Below are 27,886 nucleotides of genomic sequence, written 5' to 3'. Positions count from 1 at the left end.
ATCAGACCGTTTTAGGGCCTCTTTTGTGCCTCTTGCAGGTGGTGGGCAACTGTGCCAAGAGCCATGACTGCTTGCTGCTCCTTGGTTTGTGTTTTGTAGAATTGTGGCCCTTGCTGTCTGCATTTTTTCATTTTTTCCCTCATCTTTTCAAGGCATCATATTTTCATATTTATTTGTTAGAGGGACTTAGTCTAGGATCTGAGTAATTTCTCAAATTTGGTGTTGGCTATCCTTTTTTTCTCCCTGCTTGGATATCTTATGTGGGCTTTATAGACCCCATTTAGAAAGGCTTAGACTAAGTCATTCAGTGTTACCTGGAGTACTAGTTAGAATGGAGCTCTCCTCCAATGCACTTAACGTATTTTCAGAGACAGTAGAGGGATCTTAATATAAATTCACAGTTAGAGGAATGGTTAAATATTCTTCTATCCTTGGCAGTCACAAATTTCTTTTTAATAGCTATCTTCTATCAAACAGCTGTTGTAATAAATAGTTTAGAAACCTCAGTGTATGATAAGATCCTTTTTCTTCAGCAGCATATTAATTTGGCTTCTGCTGAGTTTATTTTCATATTACTAGGAGAGGATTGATAAAGATTAATTCTCGTTTAGTATTTGAGATTAAATATATCTAACTGCATTAATTACATTCCTTTAAAATTAAGATTTCAAATCTTAGAATGACAAAAGGGAATTGGGTGTTTATAATGCAGCTGGTTCCTGTCTTGGGGGATAAAGAGTAGTGGCTACATGCTGTACTTGTTATCCCTTTTCAATATTGTGTAACTAGTGCAGATAGGCTGTGCTTGTTTGGAGGCTGTTACGATGATAGATTTTTTTTTTCAGATGACTCACCCACCTTCTCCTCCTCTTCCTGGCCCTTGAGACATTTCATTTTTTATTTTCTTAAGATCAGAACATATTTGTTACAGTCAATCAGTGGTTCATTTCAACAAATAGTATAGGGAATCCCAAAAGAAAGCTCATATCCAGTATATCTATCTGTATATTGTTTACTTGCTGTTTTAATTTTCTGGTTTATTTGTTTGATTAAATGAGTGGAGAAGCTGTGGTTTGATTTATTTTATCTCAGTTCCCTGAAAGTCATCAAAGGGAGCTCTGTATTAAAAAACATGAAAACAAACACTTTTCAGAATTCATGCTGTTAGCAGATCAACTATCATCTGATAAGAATTCAAGATTTTGTATCACATAGGCAGTGGAAAATAGTGTTGCAATCACCACTACTAGGTAGTAGGAATAATGCCTTTTTAATGTCAAAATAATACTGGTACGTTTTTCAGCATGTTGATCTCTAAGCAAGCTTTTGTATAAAAATGCACTGTTTATTGGTTTGGGTTGATAGAGATTTCCTTATTTAAAATTTGAACTATTTAATATGCAGACTTTGTGTCCAATTATGCTGCTAATTAAGCACAAAAGACTGTGATAGTTGCAGGGAGGAGGGAGAGGGCTGGAATGGAAGAGGTTCAGTGAAGATTCTCTTTCAACATTAGACACCTGGATGCCGTTGGAGTTCCTGAAATGCAATGGGTCACTGTTGATTTTATTTTTTTTTAAGTAAAAATTAACCACTGGAAATAAATCTGGTACAAAAAATGAGCCTTTGCTAGTTCTTAGTATTTTAACCCTTTTAAGATTTGAGGATTAAAAATATTCATCTTCTGAGTTACTGTGACACTTGGGCAAGGTGTAGGTGGTTGTTCTACATGCAGATATTCCAGTCCCAAAAAAAGCTGGAACCCAATCTCATGGTGTTCACATGGGACACAATCCCATGGTGACACATTAAAGGACCAGAAAATCACTGGGAGTAGTCAGCACAGCTTTACGAAGGGGAAGTTATGCTTGACCAACTTGATAAACTTCTGTGATGGAAATGACTGGCTTGGTAGATGAGTGGAGGGCAGTGGGTATTGATTGTCTGCTTAGACTTCAGGGAAGTCTCCCATAAGATCCTCATAGATAAGCTGCTGCTGGGGTCCTTAGTGTAAGAGAGACGTGGGTATACTAGAAAGGGTCCCATGAAGGGCCATGAATATGACTAAGTGACTGGAGCATCTCTCATATGAGGAAAAGCTGAGAGAGTTGGGACTGTTCAGCCTAGAGAAGGGAAGGCTTAGGGGGATCTTATTTATATGTATATATATATAAAGACCTGAAGGGAAGGTGCAAAGAGGATGGAACCAGGCTCTATTCAGTGATGTCCAGAGGCAGTGGGCACAAATTGAAACACAGGAGGTTCCACCTGAACATCAGGAAACACTTTTTCACTGTGAAGGTGACTGAGCCCTGGCACAGCTTGTCCTGGTAATTTGTGGAGTCTCCATCCCTGGAGATAATCAAAAGCTGTCTAGGCATGGTCCTGGGCAGCTGGGTCTTAGTGGCCCTGCTTCAGCAAGGGGCTTGGACCAGATGACCTCCAGAGGTCCCTTCCAACCTCAGCCATTCTGTGATTCTGTGACATACTGGAGCAAGTACAGTGAAGGGAGACAAAGATGATTAAGGGCTTGGAGCATCTTATCGGGAGAGATTGAGATAGCTGGGACTGTTCTGCCTAGAGAAGAGAAGCTTCAGGGGGATCTTATCAATGTGTATGAATGCCTAATGGGCATTAAAGAAGATGGAACCAGACTTTTCTGAGTGACGTCCAGTGAATGGGCAAGAGTCAGTGAGCACAAACTGAACTACAGGAAATTGCATCTGAACAGAAGAAAAATTTTTTTTTTATTGTGAGGGTGGTTAAACACTGGATGAGCCTGCTCAGAGAGATTGCAGAATGTCCATGCTTCAGAATAGCTGAAAGAATCCAGGGCAACCTGATATAGCTTACTGCGCTTTGGAGCAGGAGGGTTGGACCAGATTGGTCTCAAGAGATTCCTTCCAACCCTTCCTCAGCTGTCCTATGATTTTGTGTTGTGGACTTCAGCACTGAAAAGATGAAGCTTGTGCAGGGAAGGAGCTTGTGCTTCAAGCAGTTGGGAAGTTCTGGCAGTGTATTTTAAAATAAGACTTTACTGAGTATGACTTTGCTGAATGCTGGTTTTAGAATGAAGCATGTGACAGTGGGTGCGTTTATTTGTAGAAAAACTTCCAAAGACCTTAGCCACATTCGGGACAGTACACTGTAAAAGTAGTTCTTGCAGATGCTCTTCATACCCTAATGCTGTGACTTACCTTAGAGAATTTTCAATATTAGTAACTTAAACACATTCTTATTTAGAACCAGCTATTTTATTGAAAAGATATCACTGTATGATGAGAAATAGTATTTATCTGAGAAATTGGGTGAGCCCAGGTGTATTTATTTGACTACACTTCTCTAATTTTTGTGCCACAGAAATGTTTCTCCTCTCCTTTCTTGTGTTTCAGGGAATCTAGAAGGACTTGTAGCATTCAGTTGCTTATCTTGAACTCTTCTGCTTACAATTTCTCCTTTCTGACTGAATTACCAATACTCTGTTCATAGCAATCTGGTCCAGCTAGCTGAAAACAATGCCTGTGCTCCAGCTGAAATGTCTCAATGTTAACAGCTTCTATCATGCTGTCAGAAGCCCTCAGACTTTGTTGTGTTTTTCTTAGTCCACAGTGTCTGAGTTCTCTTATGTTTCATTGTGAATGAGGGAAGGGAAGAGGAAAGCCTGTCCCTTCTGGTTGCAAAGAGAAGCTTGAACATATCCAGGGAACTGAATATGATGTTTTAAATTTTTGGTATCATTTTAGTATTGAATCAATCATATGACTCAGAGGGGAGAGGATTTTGAAATTATTAAAAATTTCCAAGATTTTCAAATGCCTAAGTTGACATTATTGTGGATTGGTGACCCCCTGAAACTCTGGTAAGAGGCAGGTAAACAATGAGAGAACATCTTGTGCACAGAGTGTTTAAGGCTGATCTGCTGTCTTCTTCTCCAGAGTCTACGTTGTCTCCCCAGTACTAGTGAGCTGGTTTTGCTGCTGAAGGAGACTCGGAACAAAGAAGCCGATGGAAAGGGGGGAAAGTAGGCTGTGGTGGGCTGACCTTGGCTGGCTGCCAGACACCCACCAAGCTGCTCCCTTCCTGACCAGGACAGCGGCAGAAAATAGGGTGAGAAAACTCGTGGATCAAGATAATGACAGGCAGATTGCTTATCACAGGCAAAACAGACCTGACTTGGGGAAAATGTATTTAACTTGTTGCCACTAAAAAAAAAAAGTAGGATTCAGAGAAACAAGGACAAAACTGAAAATACCTTCTCCTCAATACCCCACTTCGCAGGCTCAACTTCACTCCTTTGTTCCAGAGTCTTCTTTCTCCTCCTCTGCCCCAAGTGGTGCAGGGGAATGGGGAGTGAGGGTCAATTCATAACGCTTGTTCTCTGCTGCTCCTTCCTCCTCACACATGAAACCCCTGTTTCAACACAGGTCCTTTCCACAGGGGTATAGTCCTTCAGGAAAACTGCCTCTGTGTGGGTCCCCCATGGGATGCAGTTCTTGCCAGGAGCCTGCTCCAGCAGGAGCTCTCCACAGACTGCAGCTTCCTTCAGGGCATGCTCACCTGCTCCAGCATGGGATCCTCCATGGGCTGCAGGGTGGATGTCTGCTCCAGTATGGTCCCTTATGGGCTGCAGGGAGACAACTGACTTCACTATGATCTCTGCAGGCTGTAGGGGAATCTCTGCTTTGGCAGCTGGAGCACCTCCTCTTGCTCCTTCTTCACTGACTTCATGTCTGCAGGGCTATTTCACATTTTCCTCACTCCCCTGTCTCAGCTGCTGTGCAGCATTTTCCCCCCTTTCTTAAATGTGTGATGACAGAAGTGCCACCAGTATCAATGATGGACTCAGCATTGGCCAGTGGTGGGTCTGATTTGGAGGCAGCTGGAACCGGCTCTGCCTGAAGAGGCACAGCCCCAATTTCATCTCACAGAGGCCACCCCTGAGGACCCCCAACTGCCAAAACCTTGCTATGCAAACCCAGTACAGATGCAGAGATAGTTTTGTGGGGGCAAGCTGAGTATAGCTGAATCTATTAGTGCTTGCTTGTTGTGTGTAGACATAAACCATAGCTGTCACCTCTGTATCAGTAACTTAGACCAACTGTTTGAGCTGACCTATGAGAAGTGAGTAGAAAGAGCGAAGTGACTGAGGTGCCAAAGAGGCCACATGGAAGCAAGGAGCAGTCCCAGAACTCCAGTTGTGCAGCGTGTCTTTTTCTACTGTCAGCTCACAGGGAGAAGGTAGAACAGAAATTGGTGCGTGCAACTGAAGGTGGTGATCCATGTGGCAGGTGCAAACTGGACCTGCCCTTTCTCTTCTTTTTCATGGGTCCACATTTTCCGTGCTTGAAAGTCTCCTGACAGCAGCATCGCCCATTGCAGCTCTAAGCCCTGTTCATTGTGTGGACCCAGCACAGAGGCAAGTGGATGACTTTAGCATCTTCAGGAAGACAAAAAGTAGGTGAGAGGGACAGAAACACTAAGTATTGGCCAGATTAAGAATTCCTGATGAAGAAGGACATTCAGCTGTGACAGGGGGTTCTTGGGGGTAAACCTGGAAAGTGCTGCAATACCTCTCAATGTGTGAAAACACGATCCAATCTTAAATTTTCCTAAGATCAGTTGGTACTAAAAGTGGCTCTGCAAAAAAAAAAGGGCCATGTAGCACAGTACTTTGACAAATTCACATTGCTGAGAGGGGAGACAGTAAATCAAGTGTTTTGTGAATGTTGTTTGATATTTAGTGAAATGTAAGTGAGCATAACCTCAGGGGTAATTAGATGTCTTCACAAACATTGAAGGGTGTATTTGTTACTCAAATGGATAAGTGTGGTATCTCTTTAAAAATACCGTGGTTGAGGGTGCTCTGGTAGCAGGGTGTTGGTTTGGGGTTGGGTTTTTTTGCCTTAGCTCTCAGTCCAGAAGCAGCAGATTAATTGACTTTTGCTGTTTGAAGGCAGGCTTGTTTAGGAGGTAGAAAGGAGGGGGCAGCAAACCTGGTGACCATCTGCCTTCCCTGTGCCCAGTGGCAATATTGCAGTTCACTTGGTAGCTTCTGTAGTGTAGGTCACTCGCCTGCATTTGGAACTGGCTGATTGACAGAAGAAAATGGATATATATCTGTAACTAAGTGTATCTCTGCAGGAGGTAGGCAGATGTAAGATGCAATTGATAAACTGCCAGACCAGTTAGCGAAGTTCCAAGAAAAGCTGTGAGGCCTGGACAGACTTTTGAAAGCTATGGCATGAGAGCAAGGCTGTTTGGAGTGAACATGGGAGAAGGGTGCAAAGCAGAATCAAGAAATGGCTTTTGGACAGAGGCCAGCAGAGGAAAACGCTTGACAGGATTTGTAGTCACTGCCTGGAGGGATTGGACAGACCCTTTTTCAAAAGCTGTCAGGGGTTGAGCATCTGCAGGCCAGGTGGCTGCAGAGCAGCTGCTGTTCATGGCATCCCAGTGGGAAGCAAAATGCTAGCCTTTTAGCGAGGCAGCGTGTCCACAAACAACCTCATTCTGTCAGAGCTTACTCCCTGGTGGCTTAAGCAATGTTCCCAGTCTTCTTCACTGGGCTGCAACCTATTATCTTTTATTGGTTTTATCTTCCCAGTGGTCTTCTTTTGACATCTTTTGATTGATCTTTAGGTGAAGCCAGTAGCCAGTTTTGTTTTTCTTTTTAAATCCCCCTTAAATCATATATGTGTATGCAGAGAATGTGATTTCAGTGAGTCGGAGTGCTTCATGGTAGAGGGACTCTGGAGTCTCTTGGCTGATGGCAATGCATGAAAGAGAGTGTAAGGAAGGGTGAAGTAACGGGGACACAGCAACACCTGGGCATTAAACCTGAGAGAACTTAGCAGCTGCTGAGCTGGGCCCCTGAGGAGGAGGTATTCTGGGGTAGGGTGGAGTGCAGGAGGGGTTTGAAAGGGTGGAGCAGGGGTTATCAGGGAGTCAGGAAAGTCAGATGGGCATAGAAAACTGCCTCTCCTGTCATCCTTCCTTACTCTTTCTCTTAAAATTCCTTTTTTTTGCTGTTGGAAATACAGTAGTTACCTCTCACGGTTATTTTCACGGTGCAACTCATGCACCATTGAAATTGCAGCCTTCAAAATCTGGTCGTAAATGCAAATATTTTTATCCTGCAGAGTCAGTTGCAGAACTAGTAATCCACAAGTCATGTTATTTATACTGACATTCTCCTTTTTTTTTTTTTTTTCTAATTGTAACATCACACCATGACACCACTATCTATTTTGATGTTTTGGTTTGGGATTTCTTAGGCTTTGAATAGCCAGTGCAAAATTGCATATGTGTTCCTAGCTAACTCTATGTTGGCATAGTACGAAATGCACACTAATTACAGGAAAGATTTTTTCCTTTTCCTTCCGTGGATGCACAGGATAGTCCCAGTTTTAAGCTGCTGTCAACCTGGGCTCAGTGTGACTTGAATTATTGATGAGGGACAAGCAAAGATGGTTTACCAATTGTGCAGAACTGTTCAGCTGTCTGCAGTTACTTATAGTGATCTACCAAAGGGTTTTCTTGACTGCATGTCTGAGATGGAGGATAGATTTATTCTTCTTTGTCCTACGTGTGTCAAAAAATACAGCAAATATTAAAAAAAATAATAATTGTATCGTACTTATTTGTGTCTTGTAGTTTTTAGCACTAAATCTCACTTGTTAAAAAGTTCTTAAAAATCACTGAGATGTATCTCCAAATTAAAAGATTTTATTTTCTTACTTCTAGGAAATTGAAAAATGAGCTTCTGGAAATGAGGAGGAAAGGTGGAAACCGTCATTGTCAACAGGACAACAGCAGGGTCTGTGTTCGCTGTCAGAAAAACCTGGGCTTAATTTTTGATAGAGGAGACCTGTGCCAAACCTGCAAACTTCGAGTTTGCCACAAGTGTCGTGTTGTGGGAACTGATGGACAGTGGAAGTGCTCGGTGTGTGCCAAGATTGCGTAAGTTGTGCAGCTTTCATAATTACGTTTAGGGATTACCACGATGTAAATAATTTTGTGCCGATGCTACTGTTTTACATCTCCTTAGCACAAAAGCATATGCATAGCAAGTACACAAGGGAAGAGGCTTATCTGGTGGTTTTATTTGCTGCACGATCTTGCAGTATCTTTTTTCCCAGTTCCAACTCGCTTGCTTCATGAAGAAAGCTGCAAGCATCACAGATACTAAGCTGTTGGTGGGAAGTATTCTGAAAATGATAGAAAATCAGTTTCAAGCAGGGACAGGTCTATTAGCATTCTGAAGATATAAATGTAAAAATCAAATAATTCAAAATTAACAAAACAGAATTAAGTACAAGTGAGGTCTGTATGTTCTGATTGACATGATAGACGGATTTGTAAGGAAAGAGATGTAAAAACTGTGAGTCCAAGCACTTCAGTCCATGTTTCTATCCATTTTTCCCCCCCCTGTGTTTATAGTAACTGAATATCTCTGCGTGAAGAGAGAGGGCTGTATTTATAATGTCTGTTAGTGAGTGTTCTAAAGTAAATTGTGCTATGGTGGGAGGTAAAACAAAAGGTGATTAGCGCATTTCTCTCAGTTGGAATATGGAGCATGGGGAATGGAGGGAGGAGGAGGGTAGCAGATCACGGTGCTGAAAAGCAGAGTCAGTATTCTAACACAGGATATCAAGGGGATAAACAGAAAGATATTTACTTGGTGTGTGCTTGGAAGAATTATTCACTTGATTGATATAGTAATATGGGGGTTTGCAGCTTGACTTAGTAAGATAACTATGAAGGAAAGGGGAAATGTTATTGTGGAACACAACTTGGTTATATATCCTGATGTAAGAACTGGGTGGTATAAGAAAAAGACGTGATAAAATAATCATGTTAAAGGGGGGAAAAATCAGAGTAATTTCAGAGGGACTTCTTTCACAGATCATCATGAGACCAATGAGACCAGGAAGATAAGACTTTTTGTAAATTCTATCAGCGAGTGAACTCAAATAGGCTTTGGCTACCTAGAAAGTGAAAAAGCTGAACATGGCCTTTAGAGTTTGTGTCTTCTAATTTAGCTTTGGAAGGTTAACATCTGTTTTGTGCTAGATGCCTTAACCTTCTCTGCAGCCAGTGGGCCACATCCAGATGACTATGTCTCACCTCTTAAGATGAAACATGTAAAAGTTCTGGATTTTGTGAAATGGTTTTAAATTGGTGGAGGCTTGGCTCTGCTCCTTATCATTTACTTCAGCTGGTTCCTGAGATGATCTCAGTGCAGTGCCTTTCAGAAACCGTGGGGTGCAAGTGAAATGACCGAGTCAAGAATGGCAAACACAATACTACGCTTCAAAAATGAAGAAAGGAAGAATGGAGGGATTTGTTGACCCTGTCAAGTTACCTTTAATTTCTCTAAAAATGCTGAAACAAATGATTGCTGTGCTGTTTGAAAGCCAGGAGAAGAGGACAAGACAATGATTAAGAGCTGGCTTGAGAACAAATAATGTCAAAATCAATTTAATTTCTTCCTTTGATAGGGTGACAGACCTTGTGAATAGAGGAGGATCTGTTGATATCTTACAACTTGACTTCTGATACTTTCTCTTGTGCCATTCTAATATGCTAATAAACAAGGGGAGCTATGCCCTGGAATAAATTCTGTCAGTGTGATTGCAGAACTGCCTGGAAAATTATAAAGCTCCATTCTCAGAGTAGTTATGGACATTCTGTTGTCAAAAAAACCCCCAACAACCAAAAACCCAAACCAACCAAAAAACAACAACAAAGAAAAAAATGCAGGCAGTGGTATAGTGCAGAACATTTTCTGGCTTTTCACTGGTAAGTATTTTAGTTAAAGACTTTGATGCAGCAGATGAGTTTGCCAGTTACACCTGCAGGTGACACAAAGCTGAGAGATACTGTAGGCATCCTGAAGGACAGGATTAGAATTCATAGGGATGCTTACAATTTAGAGAAGTGGTTTGAAGGAAAAGCATATGGTGGCTCCCTACGGGTATGTGGAAGTACTACATTTGGGCAAAAATGCAGCTGCAGAAATATAGAATGGGGATAAAAAGAACATATGCAGCTGTTCCTTAGGAAAAGATCTGGGTATTGTACTGAATGAAAAGCTGAACATGATTCAACAGTATTTTCCATGGTAGAAAATTCCAGCATCACACAGGGATGTGCAAGCAGAAGTATAGCCTGTAAAATACATGATGCAATACTGTTTTATGTAGAGTACCTGCCCGGTTTTGTGCAGCACACTTCATGTTGGCCAGTTGGAAAAAGTTCAGCAGAAAATAAGCATCACAAGCCTAGCACAACGTATGTCTAGAGTAATGGAAGGAGTCAGAAGTTGATATAGTTAAGATATAAAGAATCACTAACAGAGGCTGAAAGAAAAGCAGTGATTAAATCGACCTATTGAAAAAGTTCACTAAGATATAGAAAGCTTTATGAGGCACCTGGGATATAATAGACAAGAGAAGTGGGGTAACGGAACGTCGCAGTCAAAAACATATAGCGCAGAGAACAAATGAAGTTCTATAAGAACAAGTAGTGCACATGTTCCCCAAGAAAGTTCCGCTGAAGGTCACCAACTTGTTGACCACCAGGGGTCTCAAAAGACCCCCAGCAACGAAGCGTGCATACAGAAGTGCCTTATGCATATGCAAATCGTTTCAGGGAATAGTTACTATATATATTAGATTTTGGGGAAGTATGATGAATATGTATGTTTTGCTGTAATAAATTGAGGAACGCTGGTCAGGTAGGTGCGCGTGGTTTGAGATGCTAATCTCTATGTGCCCAGTGCTGCAATAAGAATGCCTGCCTTCTAAACTTACAAAATGACATCTAGAGGGTTTTCTCTTTGGCGTTTTTCTGGTATCAGAGTGTTTGGCCTAGGCAAGAGAAGGCTGAAAATAACTGAGTTTGAAATCAACAAAAGGTAGCTGCATCGAGGAAGCTTACAGGCTGTTCTATGAACTCACTTTGGATAGGAAAAGTAAAGTGATACTTAAATTGCAGTGAAAGGATTTTGGTTACATGTTATGAATATTGATATAACTTGGAAAGGATGCAGAATCTTGTTTTAAAAACAGGTTGGATAAACCTCTCTCATGAGAGATCTCATATCATGGAATGATATGAGTAAAGATGATCCTGTTTTGGGGCTAAAAGATGGATGAAGTGATATAACTTCTCAAAACATATGCCACATCTACTTGTGATTGTGCTGCAATTCTGTACGCCAAGAAGTGGTCTTAGCAGTCATCTTGGAAATTAATTCTGGTTGAAGCCTGCCTTTGTTCTGACAAACTGTGGTGTAATTTGCTTGCAAAGTGCTAGACTTGGCAAGTGCTAAAGTTTTGTAGAGGTTGGGTATCTATATTAAATTAAAATATCTCTTTTCCTTTTTGTTCCTATGCAGTGTTTTTGCAGGACTGTAGTGACAGTTAATGATCTGTAAAATGCCTTTTATGCTGCTGGGAGTACACAGAGATGATATCTTCTGTGTGGGCAGCCTAGAGATAGAAGTTTGAGATAGGTATTTCAGTGAAAACACTGTGCATAGTTCTAATTTAAATTCATTCAGTTCTGCTTTCCTCTCTCTCAAGTGAGAAATGCAGGGATAATCAGGATTTTTAGGCTTCTTGAATTACATTTGAAGGAGGAGCTGGTTAATTTAATGCAAATAGGCCCTTTGGCAAGATTAAAAGGCAGTAGACAAGGAAAAGAAAATAGGAATCCAGAGTTAAGAGACAGTTGTGCTGTATAAGTAGCAAACAAAAGGCAAGAGAAGGGGAAAAATCTTTTAGCTCTGTAGCACTGATCTGCATAAAGTGCTTGTGTCTGTCAAATTGGATTGTTTCATCACGCTAGTGGCTTTGCAAAAAGTGTTAGGAAACTTTTTTTTTCCCCCTTCTCCTTTTCTTTTAGCAACCTGAACCTCTCTGAGTGAGGCTAGGTTAATGTCCATATCTGTAATGACTCTGGCACCTGCTATGCTGTTCCATTTTCAGAGCCAGGTTATGCTGTTATAATGTATATGTATGTTGTCATACATACTGTGAGACCCTTAAGTGGCCTTCATGAACTCTTCCCAGTTTTGGTGCTGTACTGTTTTTTGTCTGGTCTTGGTGATACGCTACTTCTTGTCTGTTCTCCCAAAATTATCCTCAGAAATGCCTATTAAGTGCCACTGGAGGAGACGGTGATAGTAGTAACCTGTACAAGTCCTGTTATATAGTCATCAATTATACCTGCAGGAATATGTTCAGAAGCAAGTTTTTCAGAACTGTTGGAAAGCCTACTGCATTACATCTGGTGTCAGCGAAGCGGGTCTGGTACTGGGTGTTGAGTATGTTCCTTCAAAGAGACGTTGACAAGTATTACAGAAATTACGGCAGGAACTCCTTGAATTACACAGATAACCCAAACTAATTGCTGAAACAAATAACTTCTTGTGTCAATAAAAGAAAATACAGGTAATATCAGCCAGCTTCTGCCTGGTGATTCATTTCATGCATTTTGACCTTTCCTTCCTTCTGAGCCTGTCCACTTATAGCATAGGAGTTTGGGATACCTTTAGTACAGCAGAAGGAGATTCTGTCACATAGCCTGGGATCAAATGTCATCATTGCTTTAACATTTATGGTGGGTTTATGCCCAGCTACCAAAAAATCAATAAAACCAATGGTGACAAACTACAAGTAGGCTGACTTTGACCTGAGGAGGTAATTTAAAGATGTTCATTTGTTAAGGATATAGTGAAAGGATTTGTTAAGGATATTGTTTTCTGAACAAATTTTTAAAAAATCACATGGTAGCATGATCGTAGCTGTAGGGGTGAGATATCAGTTTATTTAATAATACAATCTGTCTGTTCATCTGTCAAGGACATCATCTGGCAACAAGTGACTTTGACTTCTCGCCTCCAAAATAATCTTTAAACCATTTCATCTGCCATTTCTCCAAAGACTTGCTTCTGGTGATGGGGAAGCTCATCACAACATATCAATTGCACTCTAAAACACTTTCAAAAAGAGGATTAGCAAATTTGAGGAAAGACATTTAAATGTCAATAGTGAAAGATGTTCAACAGTATTTTTAAGTGTAACGAACTGAGGTTTACATATAAATTGTCTTAAAATTTACAGTTACTGGAAAAGGATATTGCCCTTGAATGTCCCTAAAGAGAAAGTTACTAGATTTTTTTTTCCCCAGGGGATTTATTACCAGCTAGAATACAAAGTGGCAATATAAAGCATTTAAAGGTCGGGAAGGGTTAGAGCTAAGTCTTCTGCCAAATTCTTAGTTCTGCAGTTATTGAGGGCATACCAAGACAGTTTTTATGCAACTGTTTGATGGTCACATTGTTGTAGTATTTGATGAAGTAAATGTAGCAATGCACTTGATGAAAGAGGAAGCTTTCTGCTCCATTCCCTGCATACAGGGAACTGATGTCATCAGGAACTTTCAAACAGAGTTGCTAAAAGAAAACCTTTCCATTAAGGTCACTTTTCCCCCCTGAATCTTCTTAAAACGTGCTTAAAATTTTGCATCTAAAACGATCAATAGGTTGAGGGAAATCAAGTTCTTCAAGCAGCCTGCTGACAAGCTGATTTTGCATCTTGGTGCTGTCTGTGTTTCTTATTACGAATGTGTCTAGATATCTGCAAACAATGCCTTCATTTTGATTGAGTTCTTCAGCCTCGGTGGCCCAAGTTATTACAGCAGAACAAAACAGTAATGAGAAATTTTTGTTCATCTTTGAAATAATTGTGTTGTCTTGAAGTGTCATGAAAATTCATCAGCACCTTAGTAACATTTATTCCCATTAGGAGCCTAAAAATAAGGGCATTTCAAATGTTTTAGTATGCAAATGCTTTTCAGATTTCTTATAATTTCTTTTTATTTTAGAAATTTCTAAGCAAGTTTGCCTTCTTTTAACTGGGTCAAATTTTTCTATTTAATAGCCTCACAACATAATAAAAATTCTCTGGAATTAATTTATGTTACAGAAATACTGTATGGAATTGAATACATACAAAGATGAGTGTGTATGTTTTGGTATGTTCATGTATAGACTGCATTTTATTCAGCCTTTGGTCTTGGCATTTTTTCCAGATTTTTCTCCCAAGGTGAAAGTAAGGTAACTTGAGGAACAGGAGAGGGAAAGGAAGCTAGGCTAAATCTCTTCCCTCTGCTGTGGATGCGGGTTAGGCTGGATGACCAAATGGATAGTGAAACTGTTTTACCAATCTGTTTTTTTTCCCCCAAATAAATGATTGAAAGTAACAATTGAGACTTTCCATCTTAAATGGAATTTTTATAGTTGGGCATTTAATCATGAAATGTCTTGCAAAAATGAGAGTGGAAAATAACAGGCTGAGGTTTTGGCAGGGATAGGCCACAGGTTATGTTCCATTTGTAAACTAAACAGCATCTTAGTGAAGTTAATCCATTTAGTATGGGATCATAGAGGGAGAAGGAGCATGGAACCATGATGTACTCCCTCTCACATGAAGACATGAGTAGGTGGATCAGTAATTAATGTATGAGGACTTTAGCAGATACCTAAAGTATTTGGTACTAAACCTAGCTACTTGCATGTGATTTTTCTTTACAATTTTCCTAGCCATTTTGAGTATAGGAAAGAGCAATCATGCAAAAATTGCTGCTATTACAATTCATAACAGTCTTCCTTCTTTCTAAAGCTACTGGATTCAGCATCTGTTGCACACCTTAGAAGGCCAATCTAAACACTGCTTTGGTCGAACACATACTTATTTTTTACTTTGTGTATGCTACGTGCTAACTGAGAAAAGAAAGTTAAGAAAATGCATGCACATACTGTGATTTTTCAGTATAGACCTTGGACCCATTTTAAACCCAGCAAAACCCAGACCTGAAAGCACTGATTTGATGTACTGTTGAGTAAATGCCCTTGCTTCTTTTGCCACTGAAACAGATATTTAGATGGGAAGAGTTCATTTAAGTCCTGTATCAGAAATAGAAGAAAGATGTACTATATCAGTAGGAAAGGTAGTCTCCCCTTGTCATAATTATAAATGCATGAAAATAAAATTATTATAAGACTGTTTAGGTCTCGCTTTTCAATTTTTGATTCAGAATGTCAAATGCAATTAAGAAATTCAAACTTCAAGTCAGAGACTTAGGTGATCATTTAATCTGAATTCATTTCTATTTCTGTGTAGAACAAAAATTATTTAATAGGTACTCCTGACATGTATGAATGATTAAGGTAACGTGAACACTAGTCTTCCTGTGAATTGTTCAGTACACGTGAAAAAACATCTAATACTAGCGCCCTAGAAAATCAAAGCTGCAAAGCTTAGTAGTTTTCCCTGATTTCTTTAGAATGTGATATTTTTTGTAGAGGTGATCTGTTGGGTAAGGATATTTTTGCTGAAGAGGACTGTCAGCTGGAGGATCCCAACATTGACAGCAACATTGGTGATAATAAGGATGAAGGTCTGAAGTGAAAGCTGAGGCCTCTAGATTTCTTTCATGCGATGCTTGCCATGGGTGGTTATTGATGGCTGTTGGCTTTTTCCCTTTTGCTGTGGATAACAGGATTGGCTAGAGAAGTGAAACATTTGACTAAGACAAGGCCATACTCCCTTTATTTGCTGTGTTTCATGCCTCACTTGAGGGAGTTGTCTGTGTTTTACCTCAAACCTGGTTCTTTTCCTGAAATCAGAGCAGAATGGGTGTGGGCATCCTCAAAGTAGCCCTGCCAAGGAGTTGGCACCTCACTTTAAAATATGGATCTTATTACTGCTTAATAAGGTCAGCCTGATGAATGAGATGGGCAATTCAGTTTGCCATCATTAGCTGAACCAGCACACTGTTCAGCTCCATCACTGTAGTGGCTGTCATGCTCCCTTGCCCACTTGTGCCTGCAAAAGGGTTTGATCGCATCCTCCCCTTTCTTTGGGGGTCCAGTTTGTGTTTGCCAGAGCACACGGCAATGATCCTGAACTTCCTTGGCCAAGTAAGAGGGCACCAGCTACATAATTAGGGGGTATTTAATGGTGGCAGGTTACAGCCTGCGGAGAGAGATTATTAAGAGAAGTAGGTTGCTTATTTATCCTTTGCCAGAACATACAGGGGTCAACTGTTGTTGCCCAAACAGACTAACCTATCTCTTCCCTGCACAGCTTTATGCAGCTGCGAGGAAGATGAGTATGGGGCTAGCAGCTACTACTACAAGGAGATGACAAGAGCAAGAGAAAGTCCTTCTGCACAGGAATCCTTCCTCACTCCCAGCCTGGTGCCAGACCTTCCCATCTTGCAGCCTGCTTTGGTCCCAGAGGGGAGGAGTAGGGGATGTTGTTCAAATGGCATGGGATGGAGTGGGGATGGAGAGAGGGAGACTGATGGTGAGCTCTAAGCTTGCGGGTGACCTATATTGAACCACAGTGAAGTGGAGGAGCAGAGGAAGGCTCTCTCCCAGGGAAGGATGCTGGGGGAGGACCTCCTCCCTCCACCAGCAGCACTGCCACTGATCCTTCCTTGCACAGCCCAGCAGCCCTCCATCCTCTTCCTTCCTGGCTTCCTCCCACAGCTGCCCCAACCATCTATCCCTTAGCTGCAGCTCCTTTGATCACTCCAGGGCCCATGCTCCTCCTTGAGCCCTTGGTCTTGCTACTGCAGGGCTGAATCTCCACATCAGATTATAAGACTAACATATGGTAAAACAAGCAGACACACTGGTCTCAGCTACTGTCCTGCCCAGGCTGAGGTCCTCTGGGCACTAGTGAATCAGACGGTACCAGACAGGTTTTCTTTCCCTCATCGCTGTTCAAATCTGGCTAGAAAAAGTAGGAGATGGCTCCATGGGGACCCCGTAGCAGAGGTCTGGGCTGCCCCTCCATGAACTGCAGCAGCCCAGGCAGGTGGCACAAGTCGGGGTCAGGTGTGGAAATAATTGCAAGTTTTTGCTTGTAAGAGCCTGTAGCTTTGCATGGGGCAGCTCCCCCTCCCACTGCTGGAACCCTAGGGTAGGTCATGTCATCTCCTTCAGGCTGTCCTGTGCTTGGAGGAGTGTGAAGGTGCTTATCTGGGTAGTGAGGTGGGGAGTGCCCTGTCTGGCCTTGATCAAGTTAAACATTACTGGTAAGATACTGGAGATGAGTAAAATCTCCATCCAAGAGGAAAATGGCACTTGTGGAGTTTTATGGTCAAACCTGGGAGTAACTGAGGGGGAAAAAAAGTGAATGAACCATGCAGTTCATATTGCAATGTGATACATAATTTATATTGCAGTGGAATATGACGGCGTAGTCAAAGGCCTGAAAGGTTTATGGTTTGATAGAAAATATTAAACTTGCTGTAAATCTTGGTATAAAAATAACTGCACAGAGAAGTGCCTGCTGTAAATGAATTGTGAAAATACACATTCAAAGAAAAAATGTTTTTCATACTAGCCGGACTGTGCATAGTTTTTAATGCAGTGAATCCTTTCCAGTGTTTGTGTCTAACAATAGTAATTTTAAAATTCTGAGCGGAAACGTAGAGATTTTGTTAATGCCTCGCATAATGATGGATTGTGGTGATGAATTATAGAGGGTTTTGTCAGTAGTAGTCTGCAACAACAAGATAAGGCAATAATCTTTAATTTCTATGCTTGTGGGCATGTTTTGGATTTTGATTTTTTTTTTTAATGACTCATGCAAAGGTGCATGATTCATTAGTAGGTTAGGAAGAACTGGTGATGTTAGGGTCTTTTTACCAATGGCAGGATCCTATTCTGTGATTTTTAGTATTTTCTCAAGTAAGACTCTCCATTCAGGCATGACTCAAAAGTAATTTAATAGTGAAGATATTGATCAGTGCTCTAAATACATCTGTAGTAATTTTCATGCCCAAGAGACTAGATGATTTCTTTTTTGGTATAGGTTTGAAAATAAGTTTCCTTATTGAACAGTAAGCAGGAACATGTCTGGAGCTAGATCAGTTTTAAAATTTTGGGTTTTTTTTTTTAGTTTGTTTATTTGCTTTTTATTTGAGTATTCATGATTAGTAGCTTTTTGCCATCAACTGTATGTAGTGAGGCACTAGAGATGGTGATGCTTAACCACAATGAAACCGATTCAGGAAAAGGCTAATGATCAGCATAAAAATATACCTATGGAAAACAGCAATGCTGGTTAGGTCAGGTAAGAGAATTGAAACCAGAACAAGCAGTGTTATCCAGAACAGTACAAAGACAAAAATTCATTGCTCTGAACCTCTGACACATAGGTAATTCATAACAGCATTGTCATGTGAAGAAACTAGGTATAGTGGCAGCATATGAAACTCAGAGATGAAAAATATATATAGGCCTGCAGCAACCTATATATAGGGCATATAAATATATATGTGTGTAAGTCCATGAACTGCTGACATGGCTGGCAGGAGCTGGGCAGTGGGGGGGGTCTCCCTCCATCCACTGTTGTTTCTACATTTCTTGCAGATTTTAAGAGATACTGAAAACTGTGAGGTTGAGTAGTTCACTATCCAAAGGACTAGGGAGATGGTATATTATGTGTTTTCTACAGATATTTGGTCGTTTTTTGCGAACTGAATTTGTGTACTGAAAATTGTTTTTCATTCACAAAGCAAGATGATATTTTTCTGCTACATGCCCTGCTGTCCCAAGCTTTGCAATCTATCTTTTCACTCTTTGTTTTGAACTGTGCAAATGTTGTCCAGAGTTTGTGAGCCTGATGGTTGGATGATGACCTAAAGGTTTAAGCAGGAGTTTTGGTTGGCCAAATTTGTTAATGAACATATATCTCTGACTTTTTTCTTTCCCCTCATATAGACAGCTACGGATAGTCACAGGAGAATGGTTTTTCGAAGAGAGAGCAAAGCGCTTCAAACAATCAAATCTTCTTGGAACTGATGTTGTCAGACAGTCTATCTTACGCAAATTCCCAGGTAGGGACCACAAGAGACAGATAGGCTCTTGCTTAATACATTCAAATCTTGTTTCCAGACTGTTTGACTTGTATTGTATTTTATTCTCCACTGTTGAATATGTAAGTATAATTAGCATTTTAATCTTAATTGATTTCATATTTGGGTATTACTATGCAGTGACTTGTGAATGATTAATATATATGAAAGGTAAGGTGAATAAATATTTCTGTGTAAAGAGCTACTTAAAATATCACTGTCCAAACAGGTGGACAGTATTATTCAGCTGCAAAGCCAGCAGCTGAGGCTCTAAAAGTTCATTCTCAGTTTCTGCCAGAAAGTTTGTCTGTATGCAGAGTTCTAAAACCAGCTATTTTTTTACTGTAGCTCTCTTATTTGTGATGGTGGTATGTAAAAGGTATTCCATTTTTCTTCTTCAACTCTGAATAAGAAAAATAAATGCTAACTCCTGTGCTGTATGCTGGAACATGGGCATCCTCCAGACTACTTGGTACTTCTCAATTCTCTCTTGACTTTCCTTTTGCCTCCAGTAAATTGCACCTGCACTTTTAGGTACAGTAAACAGTTTGGCTGTCTTGACCCTGCACAGCAAAAGTACCATGTCTGCGAGCTGCTGATGGTACCTTGCATGGTATCACAGGGTCACTGGTTTAAAAAACAGGAGTTTTGCCTGAATGCTGATACTTCTGTCTTCACTTAACTACATTACTCTGCACACAGAAGCTGTTACTGAGATAGTCTGTTTTCAGATGTAGCATTTATCAGTTTCAGTAGGAAGGTGATGGGCTTGGTTATTTTGTCGGGGGAGGGACTGTATTTACTGTCATTGGAAAAACGCCTGCTGCAAATACACTGCTTGGCAAAACGCTGATCTTGCCAATATTGCTGTGCTTCGGAAGCTGTCAGACCAGCAAATATCTTAACGGTCTTTGGGTTTTGATATTATGCAGCCTGTCAAACTGGGTATTTTGTGATTTGTTACTTTGTTATTTGATAGGTATATTAAAATGTATTTAAGCCTTTATTCCCACACCTTGCTCCTAGCTGAACAATTTAATTAGGAAAGCATTGTTTAATTTAACACAGGAAATACAGTATGCCACAAAATTATATTTCAGGTCCTTTGTCTAGTAAATGATGTCAGTGATAAATCTGGAAGTGTAGTTAAAGACAAGAGATGATAATGAGAAACATTTCAAGCTATTTAAAGGTTTGTTCCCTTTTTTCAAAAGGAAAAGCCAAAGAACCCCCCAATTTTTTTCATGACACTAGCATTGGTTTTATCTAATATTGAAAAATGGAAAACCTATTTTTCTAGGTTGTTTGACATATGCTGCATTTTTTGTGCAAACATTAACTTTTTTGTTCCTTCCTCCTCCCATGAAGACACAGTTTCCAGTAAGGATGAAGGAAGAACATTTAAAGATCAACCCCAAGAGAATGAAGAAAAAAGGCCAGATGTATCAGTCTGCTCCACAAATGGGCATAAATCAATCTTCAGTGGACCTAGAAAGATAGGGTAAAACCTTTTCTTTGGGAAACTGATAAATCGGGTAACAGCTGCAGATGGTTGGATGGATTTTCTTTTGAGTTCCTCCAGTGTTCCACATCAGTCTCAAACTTCCCAGGGTTAGAAACAGCCTTCATTTAAAAGCATACTTACTATAATTAGACTGCTGTTTCCTAGGAATTGCAGCAGTAATTACTCTTCAGCTATAAAGGTAGCAGAAAAAAGGCAATTTTACTCCTGGATTTTTCTTGCTTATACTCGGAAGTAACAGTGTGTCCCTAAAGGCAGGCTCACTGAAGAAGCAAATGCAAAAAGTAGTATTTGGAGGACCTGGTTTTTATGTATACTAGTTGTTTCTGCTAACAAGTCAATTTTCCTTTAGCTTCCATAGCAAATGCAATTTAACAGTCAAGCAGTGCCCCTTTTCTCTGTGTGACAATGAATAAACAGGTATGTTGCTGGTCATCTTGCAGTCTGTGACACGTGTAACCCAATTTTGGCTGTGCCCTTAGAGGAGTTCTTACTTACTCTCAGGGGACATGGACAGATACATTCACTCTAGGGCTGCACGAGTGGTGTCTGGGCCTAACTTGAGGCTATTGGGCGAGTGGGAAGGAAAATCAGATGAACATTCATAACATTGTTTCCATATCATTGGAAAACTTTGTTTCTGTTGGAAGACAAAAGACATTTTGTTATGGGTCTTAAATATAGGGTAGGTAGCTTTCTACAGTTTTTTTTACTTCTGAGGAGAGCTGAGTATGGAATTACTTATTCCAGTGACTCCAGAAGTTAACATGAATGATTTATCTCTCTTTAATATTGGGGAAAAGAGCATCAGAATGCCTCTGGCTTCTCAAATTAAGGTGAAGAAAGAACCAGCTTAGGAGTCTACTAGAACAGGACTTAGATGTTGCTATAAATCATGCTAATTGGTAGCTATATTAAAAGTGCATTGAAGTTTACTTTTCTAATCCTCTTTCAATTTAAATCCTTTGTGCAAATCTATTAGTCATATTCCCCTATGAGGAATAATTATTTTTTATAATTGTCTGTTTGTTTTAGTGGTGTTCAGACTTTTTTCAGTTTGTGGTCTGAAATGTTTTCTGGTGCTGACACTCCCCATAAAGGAAATCTAATCCTACAAGAATTAGGCTTGCTTCCAAGTAGTTCATTATTCCTTCTCCTCTTTCCTTGTTCCTTTCTTCCTAAGGTTCCACATTCATATATCTTATGAGTGGATTTGTTTTAGCAAAGCTATTTTGTGGCCAACTGCTGCTGACACTTAGTGTCATGGGATGACTTAACAATCTATTGTTGTTTGTAAGTCTGTGAAGAATACTGTTACTTTTCAAAACTTTATTTCATTGCTTTCATTTCTGTCTTTTTAGGCCACATGTTGCAGGGTAAGGGGGTGATGCTATGTTTTTGGGAAACAGCGTGTTTGGGGAATTGATACAATATAATTCTAGAAATCGCGAAGCAATCTTGAAGAGAAAATACATATAGTGTAATTTGCTAAGGGAAAACACACATACTTAGCAAAAAGTAATTTGCTGTGTATAAACTGCAAAAAAAAAAAAAAAGAAGAGAGGGGAATTTTCATAAAAGACACTTCTTGTTCAAAGCTCGAAGTGCCCATGTCGAGTAGGAGGGATTTTTTAATAATTGTGTCTTAAAAAGCAGTTTATAACAAATATGATGCTTTTTTTGTTCATATGAATCAGTTTAATAACCAGATTTGGTGCCCTATTGACCTTTGTATTCAGAGTTGTCCATAGGTCAGACAGATTAAATTAATAAAACACACATGTCATGATATTGCAGTCAGGCGGCTGTTTCCTGGGAAAAAACCTTACAACTTTTAAAATCTTTTATTGCTTGTTTCATCAGGAAGGTAATTAGGGTGGTTACCAAAGGAGAAATTACAAATGCAAAGGATGAAGGTGAAAGAAACACGGGCTCAGAAGCTGAAACCCAAAGTCTGCGCAGTGGCAAGTCAACACCTTGCTCTGAGAGGTGAGGAGCAGAAATGTGGTAAAGCTCATGCCGGGATGGACCTAAGGGTGTGTGCCAGTCCTCTGCGTTGCATTGTGTCTTTGAATGCTCAGCATCAGTACTAGCTGAGAAGCAGAGCTTATGGTTAAAAAAAAACAAACCACATCAAAAAATCAAAAAACAAAACTAACAAAAAAATCCTTACCCAACCCCCCTAAAAATTATCTCCATCTATCTTCCTTTTCTCTCCTTGTGTTCAGCTGGTGATTGTTGTTGGTACAATCTCCTTTGGTTTTTGAGGCCTTTAATTGATGAACTGTGTTCATGTTACAGAACTGAGGCCCTTTGTTCCAAAGTGTTTTTTCAGTAATGACATGTTAATTGATTGTAATTTATATTTTCTTCTTCAAAGGCTCTGTTTGCCCTTCTTTTCCATAATTATTGTCCCAGTTATTTCTAATAAAATTCCATTTATTCTTCTGGGCTTAAGACATCTCAGTTATTGCCGCTGATGGCATTATAAAATGCCAAGTGCAACATTATTCTCAGGTCCCACCTCCAAAATGAAGCAAAAAATAGCTCACATTTTTCTTGTTCAGTTGAATAGTCTATACTGGGTGTAGACCCACATTCTTTGCTCAGGTGCACACACCTAGAAATTTTACAATCTGGATTGAAAAATTATAATAATTTGCTGTGAGATCAAATAGAGATTTCTAGCTCTAAATCAGTGATTCTGGGAGACTCCAAATAGATATATAGGAACACAGGATATCAGGTAAAATGAACATCGTGAAGTTTAATTCACCCACAGATGAGCCTTCTTGTTTAAGCAAGAGCTTGCTTCCCTTTGTTACCTACAATTCAAAACCCCATTTGCTGGACATTCTGCAACATGCCCCAAGTTGATGGTGACAATCTTCTTGAAAGTTGGCAATTTGATTTTTTAAATTTTTTTTCCTCTGAAGCTGCCATACATACTAGCTGAATCAGCTTTATAGCTGGTTTTCTTCTTTAATTCATACGCAGGTTACTAAGGGTTTGGGTTGGTGTTTTTTTTTTTTTTTTCACTAAGCTAATTAGGCCTTCTGTATCTAGCCAGATGCCTACCCAACTTTTATGAGACCAGGAGTAGTATTTTTGCTGTTTTTCTGGATTTGTTTTGCTTTTCATTGAATAGAGATGAGTGAAGGATCTGAGACAAAGCCTCAGGAATCTGGTGTCTGGGCTGCTTAACACTAAGGTTATGCAGATTTCTCTAAGAATTTAACAAAATAAGGACAAAAAGGATGCTTGTGAGAGATCTCTGTGGCTGTTTTGATGTGCCAGACTGCAAGAAAGTTATCATGTAGTTAATCATAAATGAAGCAAAATAATTTTGTCCATGTGGTAGAATTCAGCACCTGATACAAGCTTTGCACACAGACATAGGATAGAATGAAATAGTCAATAAAAATAACCTTTATGTTTGATTTGCTTTGCTTGACTTTCACATAAATCATCCATTTCTAGCTTTTGCCCAGAGCCAGGGTGTGGGATTTATTAAATTAGGGGTATGAGGTCATTATAGCAGGTTCCTTCACTACCTGTCATCTCATCCTCTCCTGGCCAAATCGGTGTCTTTTGTCAAAGTACACAGTAACCTGGCTGCATTGCCAGGACATGTTTTATTCTGGGGGGTGGGGGGAGCTGAATTATTCTACTGTCTATGGAAGATGTGGCACTTTCTAAATATTAGTTTGTGGGAGGATTGAGGAGCAGCTTACATTTCTTAGTAGAGGGATGAAAATTTCTGTCTTGTATGCATAGTTAAATACTTAATTATGTATCTGAGGATGTTTGCTTTAGTTCATCTGTTGCTAATTTAGAAAACTGAGTAGTAATTATTAAAAAATTAATAGCAAAGCTTCCCAGACTACCCTCCATAATTGTTTCAAGTTTCAAATTAAAAGAATATAACAGCTTGTGACACTGTAGCTGTCCTAGACTTTCCTGCATATTTCTGATTTTTGTAATTGCCCTCATCTTTTTAGCTACATTGCCAAAACTGGTAACATTTCACCTACCAGCAGGGAAACCAAGAGAGAAATTTTATTCTTTCTAAACAATTTTGTTTAAAAGAAGATGTACTGAGCTGTCAACAGGGGAGTCCCAAGCGATGAGTTCATCTCTTCAGCTGGTTCATTTCTATTCCAGTAAAAACGTTTACTGATTTTGCAGCTGACCAAACTGGGAGGCTGCATCGGGATACTTCCAGGGGAAATAATATAGGCATTTCAGGTTCAGCTACACAGGCACACTCCCCTATTGTACTGAGGTCTCGTGTACCGCATGGAAGTGCCTGGCATAGTCACCTTGTAACAACATCTTTTATTTGTTGTCTACTTAATGTTTGTATAAAATGTGTTGAACCTCTCTCTAATAGCAACTGAAGTAAGAGCAAAGTACAGAAGAGGTCTGTTTAGCACGTTCAATGTGCAAGTGCTCAGTCTGACTGATGACTCCTGCAGAACCCCTTGTAACATGTTTTTCAATCTTTTATTCCAGCCTGCTATTGCTTCTGAACTCTTCTCTTGATTTACATTAGTTTACACAGTGAGGGAAAAAAAATACCTGTAACAACATTTTTTGTAATGGAAAGTCACAACAATCCATCAAAAGTGGTGTGACATGCAATAAAAATCCAGTTTTTCTACATTTTGGCTGCTTTCCATACACTAGCAGATTTGGAAATTAAGGTGTGTGCATCTAAGTCTGATAGCTTTGATAAAATATATATGACAGCCAGTAACCTTGATTTTTCTGACTTTGCAGCAGCAAAGACACATCTTTGTGGGAATAGCTAGGACTAAAATTCAACTACAACACGTTTAGTAGGATTTGTTGATCACTAGCTCATCAAATTAAAAAGTAGTAGTGTGTGTATATGAAGTGCACATGCATAAGAGCATGTTTATTATGCATTATCTACTGTTTCCAATGTACAAAATTAGATAGTAATGGTTAAAAAGGTTACCATATGCTCAATAAAAGACAAAAATGGGGTTGCACAACATTTGTAGACAGTCCTGGTGTTCAGAGTTTTCCTTTGTTTTCCTTGTTTTCAATAACTCCACCAACATGGATTCAGAGCCTGTGCTCACTGCTCAATGTAGTGGTGAGACAGGAGATGTTGTGTTTCAGAGTGTTTTTTTCTCAGTTCAACAGTAGTTCTGATTAAAATTTCCATTGTGGTAGAGAAGATTTTTACTGCACTTACTCTAAACATGATATGCCACCCTAAACCAAGTGAAGGTCAAATTCAGCTCCTATCCAGTACAATGAAGATGTCTGCAAATCTGAAATATTTATTAAGCAAGCCTCTTTTGGCTGAAAATACACTGTAAGTTCCAAAACATTTCTCCAGTAAATTTGCACTACTGTTTTCCTCAGACACTGTATTTTCCATATGAAAAGGGTACAATTCCTTTATCAATTCCTATTTACCAGTAATTATTTTTTTAAGGCAGTAAGGAGGATTATATGCAGAACTGTTACTGTCCTGCAAGACTTTTTGAGATTTCTCTGAGCTGTAAAGAAAAATTAAGAAGTTTGAACTGATGTTTCTGGAGAAAGAATAGATCAGCCAAGAACTTGTATTTTTACTGCAAATCAGATTTCAAATGAAAGTAAAACTTTAACTGGAAATGTGTTGCAATACTTGCAAAAATAATCTTCGTTGTTCAAAAAGGTCACAAAAAGTGCAAGAGCATACCCTTTCTCACACTCAGTGTTTACACGGACTAATCAGTATTTTCTAATAGAAAATGTCCCATGGAAAAATTTCTGCCCATTGTAGTACTAGACAGCAATTGGGTTCTGGTATGTTGATCACAAATGCTTTTTTGTCACTTTTACAAACATGAAACCTGGCAAAAAAAAACCCTTGTCCAGCTTTCCTAGCTTTCTAAGCTGGTCGAAAGAATTGGTTAGTTTAGGCCAAGAGTCATTATTGCAATATAAACAGGACAGTGAGCAAGCTGTTTTTCTGTAGAGGACAGAGAGCTGATAGCCAAGGGTTTTAGACTTTGTGGTGATAGTGCTGGCATTAACATTCGATGCAGAAGTGGTCAGAACTGTCCTGTCACCGTAGTTTTCCTTTAAACCAAGGAGCAGCCTGCTAGGAAGTTCACACAAGTTGTTGCACCGACTGTGGGGATGGGAATGCAGTGCAAACTGAACGTGGATGAATGCAGCTTCTGCAGCCTGGACAAGAGCTGCCCATTTGGGCCATTTGCAGTTCTGGTAGAAGTGCTGACAATACTTGTATGTATAAAGTAATTGTAATTCACTTTTGCCTCTGTTTTTCTTTCCAGGTGAGCATTCCCTTGCAGCGGATCACACAGTTCATACAGGGCAATGCTATTCTAGTAAACTGTTACCATGGTTGTTTTCTTGCAGTGGTTTGCTAAGCTGGTTGCCTCGGTTTGCTCGAAGCAATAATGCTTTAATACTCTTCTCTCCGTCCCAGAGGGAGTGCTGCTTTGCTGAACAGCAGCGATGCAGAGACCACTGCAGCCCATCTGAGAGGGGCTGTGGGTCCTGTGAACAGAGGCAACGTTTCCACACCTTCCCTCCCAAGGTCTCTGGCGCTCAGCATGCGCAGCATGACTGCAGATTATAGCAGGGTAAGTACAGCGGTGTAGAGCTGGCACCAAAGAGGATGACTTGGCTGGTATCTGCCCTGTTAAATTGATTTGTAGCTGAGAAAGGACAAGCCTGATGGAGGAGATTTTGTTTCTTCGTTAATTCTGCAGGGACCAGTGAAGATGTCTACTAGAACAGTATTGATCGTGCTCTATCAGTGACGTGGCTTTGGTTTGGCAGACATTTTTCTTTTGTTTAAAAATCACTGTTAATGTCCAGCACTACATAATAAGTTACAGATTCTGAACTGGGAAGCACAAGGGATGGGAGTAAGCATTTTTGGTGCACCAGGGCCTTGAAGAAGTGCCGTGAACTGAGGATGTGCCTTTCAGGCATGCAGGGTCCAGCATGCTCCCACTGACTAAGTCTAAGGGAAACTTGGCAAGCTCAGCACTTGCAGAAGATCAGGCCATACTGATTTTAGGCTTTTCTGGATTTGGACATTGGGCTCTGCATAATTTATGGTGTATCACAAAATGTGTGCTAGGTGCTTTATCAAAACGAGAGGTGGGATTCCTCTCAGCTGCTGTTAAGCCTCACGCTGTGTAGGTGGCCACGTCTGAGCTAGCTGTCTCAGCTGCTCTGTAACAAGCAGGAAGATGTGGTTCATGTCGCCAGCAGCAGGCACTCTCCATTTCCAGGCAGCCTGGCTGTGCGCAGACATGCACATGCTGAATTCGTTTCAGTCACCCTCCTTAAGAAATAAGGATGATTGCACCAGCGAGTTATTCTAAGTTGCGGTGACTTAAGTGTACAATGAAAGCGAAA

The 27,886-nt window shown here is 40.1% G+C and overlaps 1 protein-coding gene across 3 annotated transcripts in view; it reads left to right on the top strand.

Annotated features, from left to right (window-relative positions):
• SYTL5 (synaptotagmin like 5) overlaps positions 1-27,886 on the top strand; it is a 114,682-nt gene that overhangs the window by 51,717 nt on the left and 35,079 nt on the right. For all 3 annotated transcript variants that reach the window (XM_080374352.1, XM_080374350.1, XM_080374351.1), the window contains 5 exons: positions 7,744-7,959; positions 18,809-18,924; positions 20,311-20,443; positions 22,328-22,453; positions 26,943-27,099. In XM_080374352.1, the coding sequence (XP_080230478.1) occupies positions 7,744-7,959; positions 18,809-18,924; positions 20,311-20,443; positions 22,328-22,453; positions 26,943-27,099 (748 nt within the window). The remainder of the gene's footprint in view (positions 1-7,743; positions 7,960-18,808; positions 18,925-20,310; positions 20,444-22,327; positions 22,454-26,942; positions 27,100-27,886) is intronic.

Source organism: Falco punctatus (genome assembly GCF_963210335.1).
Source record: "Falco punctatus genome assembly, chromosome: 2".
In the NCBI taxonomy this organism is placed as follows: Eukaryota; Metazoa; Chordata; class Aves; order Falconiformes; family Falconidae; genus Falco; species Falco punctatus.
This window is presented reverse-complemented; position numbering and strand designations above follow the sequence as displayed.